General features: G+C 42.7%; 1 protein-coding gene across 1 annotated transcript in view; it reads right to left on the bottom strand.

Annotated features, from left to right (window-relative positions):
- Positions 1 to 2,208: 2,208 nt before the first annotated feature.
- The window catches only part of vamp2 (vesicle-associated membrane protein 2), a 3,833-nt gene continuing 2,624 nt past the window's right edge, over positions 2,209 to 3,417 (bottom strand). Inside the window, exons 2-5 of the mRNA XM_080482687.1 lie at positions 3,181 to 3,286; positions 2,827 to 2,985; positions 2,432 to 2,483; positions 2,209 to 2,273 (exon numbers count right to left, since the gene is read on the bottom strand). Coding sequence (XP_080338813.1) covers positions 2,257 to 2,273; positions 2,432 to 2,483; positions 2,827 to 2,985; positions 3,181 to 3,286 — 334 coding nt within the window. The 3' untranslated portion in view covers positions 2,209 to 2,256. The remainder of the gene's footprint in view (positions 2,274 to 2,431; positions 2,484 to 2,826; positions 2,986 to 3,180; positions 3,287 to 3,417) is intronic.

Below are 3,417 nucleotides of genomic sequence, written 5' to 3'. Positions count from 1 at the left end.
ATGAAAGGACAAACGGCGAGAACAACGGAGGCCTCTCCCATGATGCTTGGCAGTGTATAACGCACGGAGCTGAGTTACAAAAACCACAGCAGACAGAGGTGAAGAGGAGCTCGCTGCAGCCGCGGCGTAGCCTCCCCTCCACCCGTCCGATTCACACAAAAATATACTATAATAAAAAATAGAATCTATTATATTTAAAAAAGAAAAGAAAAGGCCTTAACTAGAGGGAGAGACACTGAGACAGAACCACTGCGCTAGCACAACACTCGTCCCAGGAATGCTACTGTTTTAGTGAAAGATCGAATCTCGTCGCCGACGTTCGACTGTGAGTTTTTGGACCCCGGAGGTGAGGAGACGCCGACTGTGAAACTCTCCTCATTTAGACTCTGTCCCTGTTTCCTGGATCTGCAAGGCCGTCAAATGTCTCTGATTTCTTTTTCTGTGCTCTTTAGTCGGAGAGGTTTTTGCTCCTTAGGCCGGGGCTCAGGACCAGCCAGACAGCGCCATCAAAAACAAGGTTGTTTGTGCATTTTAAACAGATTACTCCTCTCCGGTCAGCCACTCCCTCCACACTCACCCAGCGTGAGGGTGTGCTTGACCGGAAGTAACTTACAGTAACTAAAAAGAGGTGACTAAGGCTTTTCAGTGTCCACGAGGTGAGAATTAACATTTGCTCATCAACATAACTTTATGTCGCTTCATCTTCTGGTGCTAGAATTTGTTAGGTTTTTTTTTTTTGTTTGTTTTTAAGCCCAAACCCACAGTTTGATATGAATGCACCTCCACAGGATCTCATGTTTAGTGTCGCGTTACCATAACGTCACTACGATTAAGTAAAGAAAAGAATTTTGACAGATTGAAAGTCTAATTCTGTCTACCCAAAATGTACCCTTACAGCTATTAACTATAACTACTTTCTCCTATGGTTTGCATGACCGACACAAGATTCATCGCATGTAATTTTTTCTTTTTCTTTTTTTCTTTCTTTTTTTTTTCTTTTTAAAGATACTTACACTTACATGTGCTACAGCAAGAGCATCTGCACTAGACTGCAATGAAGGAATGTTTTCGAAATAAGACACTACGTTAATATTTCAAATAAAAAAAGAAAGAAACATCTACAGACATTGGTCCAACTGTACTATGGCAGTTTTTAAATCATCAGAAGAAAAATTGAGTTTTTTTTTTTTTTTTTTTTTTGTCAAGCATGCCGAGAGACGGTGTGGAAGAAAGATTAGCAAAGAGAGAAATGTGGAGAGAGGAGAAGACAGACAGGGGCGGGTGGGGGGGGGTGATTACTGGAGGTTAGTTTCACAATTCATGCATTATTTGTTCGATGAATGTCATTCAGCAAGAGAAAGCCGACGAAAAACACTAAGACTTGTGTACTTTGATGACATCAAGTTAGAAATCTGGAGCCGATATCGAGAGTCACCGGGGGGGGAATTTGGAAGGTGAAGTTCAAATGTGCGGAAAAGCTCCGATTTCACCAAACTGAGTACAAAGTCTTAGCTCTCTCTGGCTTGTTTTAGGGCTGGCTTACTGGACACGGGGTAACATCGATGAGAACCAATGGGAAATCCAATAGTTACATGGAGACCGACTCCACTGTGCGAAAAACAAATAAAATAAAAAAATACACACTGAAAAGAGAGAAGAAGCGGGAGGACGGACAGACGATGAGAACATGCAGGGTACACACTTCGATTAATAGGCAGTAGTTAACGCTGAAGCATACGTCAAATCAATACAAAAAATAAAAAGTACAAAATGCACACACACACACACACACATACACACACGCACGCACACACACCTACAAAACAGTATATATCAGAATAAAACTCTACAAAGAACTATATATATATCAGTTATGTAACAATTATCGCCAATCGTTGTTTCCTTTTCTTGTTGTTGCATCGTCACAAGTGTTTGGTTCTCGGTATGGCAGGTTAGAAAAGCCAAGAGTACCCAGAAAGGAGACGGGGCCACACACAGGACAAATAGTGACAGGGGTCCAGAGGCGAGGTGGTGGAGGTGGGGGAGCCATGGGGCCCTGAAGGGTGGAGGGGTGTTATATCGAGGCTAATCTGGGGGAGATATATATATATCTATATATACATATATATTTATATATGTATACATATATAATAAATTAATCATCTGCGGTTAATTTCATCATCAATTTGAAGGGTTTTTCTTTTTTTTCTCTGTCGCGAGGAAGTTGGGATCAGACTGGGGTAGGATCGACTCTTCTTAGGTGCTGAAGTACACTGTGGAGAGAAAGAAAAGAGGACCCATTTGTAAGCGGAATTTTTTTTTTTTTTAATAAAAATAGCATAAACATTTTAATGTGTGCTGTCAATGAGTATTTGCACTGTAATTATGTTCTCAAACGCAACAGCGCAAATCTCTCGGAAGGGGTTCTTACCGATAATGACGATGAGCACAATCACGCATATCACACCCAGGATAATCATCATCTGTAGGCAGACGGTTCATAAAAACAGTTGTTAGAAAAGCAGCCTCCGCTTAGGAGGCACAGACTAATAGTGAACAATCACAAAAATATGAAAACGACTTCTTTTTTTCTCCCCCGTACACAAGTTTTCACGTCTTACTTATTAGAAATCTCTCTCGTCTTTTGTTCCGCACAGCAGGGGGTGTCCAACGTGTAATCTTATAATGATGTAACGCAAAAAAAATGTAAAATAAAAATAAACCACTGAAGCCATCCTACAAAGCTCTAATCGAACACATGTTCCAGGAGGATTCTTTTCTCTTTTCCTCTAAACAGGCAGCGCACTCTTGCTCGCAGGCTCTCACCTTGGCATTCTTCCACCAGTATTTATTCTTCAGTTTCGCAGCGCTGGTCTCGAACTGAGAGGCTCCAGCCTGCAGGGCGTCAGCCCTGTCGTCCAGTTCTGACAGCTTCTGATCACGCTCCAGAACCTTGTCCACGTTTACACGCATGATATCCACCACCTGAGGAAACACACGCACACACACACACACACACACAGTTGCGTAGTGTAATCATCTTCCACACAGGAGGTTTGTGTGTGTGTGTCTGGGGTTGAACATGAACGAACAAGGCTGCTCGACATGACGTAACAGTGGTGATGATTTTCAAGTAGATCCTAATTTCAAAGTTTGTAAGATCTAAAGCGTTTTCCTCACCTCGTCCACCTGTGCCTGTGTCTGCTGCAGACGACGGTTGCTGGTGAGGTTAGGGGGGCCCTGGCTCCCTCCATCCGGGCCAGGGGCTCCAGCAGCTGGGGCAGACCTAATGACACCAAAACAGCCATATGTAGCGGAAGACAAGGCATGCCTCTCAGGGAAAATAAAACACTGTTTATACTGATGCAGATCGGTAAAGAGAAGAAAACCAAATGCAAAGACAGATACTTGATTTGA

The sequence above is a fragment of the Lipophrys pholis genome (assembly GCF_963383615.2).
Source record: "Lipophrys pholis genome assembly, chromosome: 16".
NCBI lineage: Eukaryota > Metazoa > Chordata > Actinopteri > Blenniiformes > Blenniidae > Lipophrys > Lipophrys pholis.
This window is presented reverse-complemented; position numbering and strand designations above follow the sequence as displayed.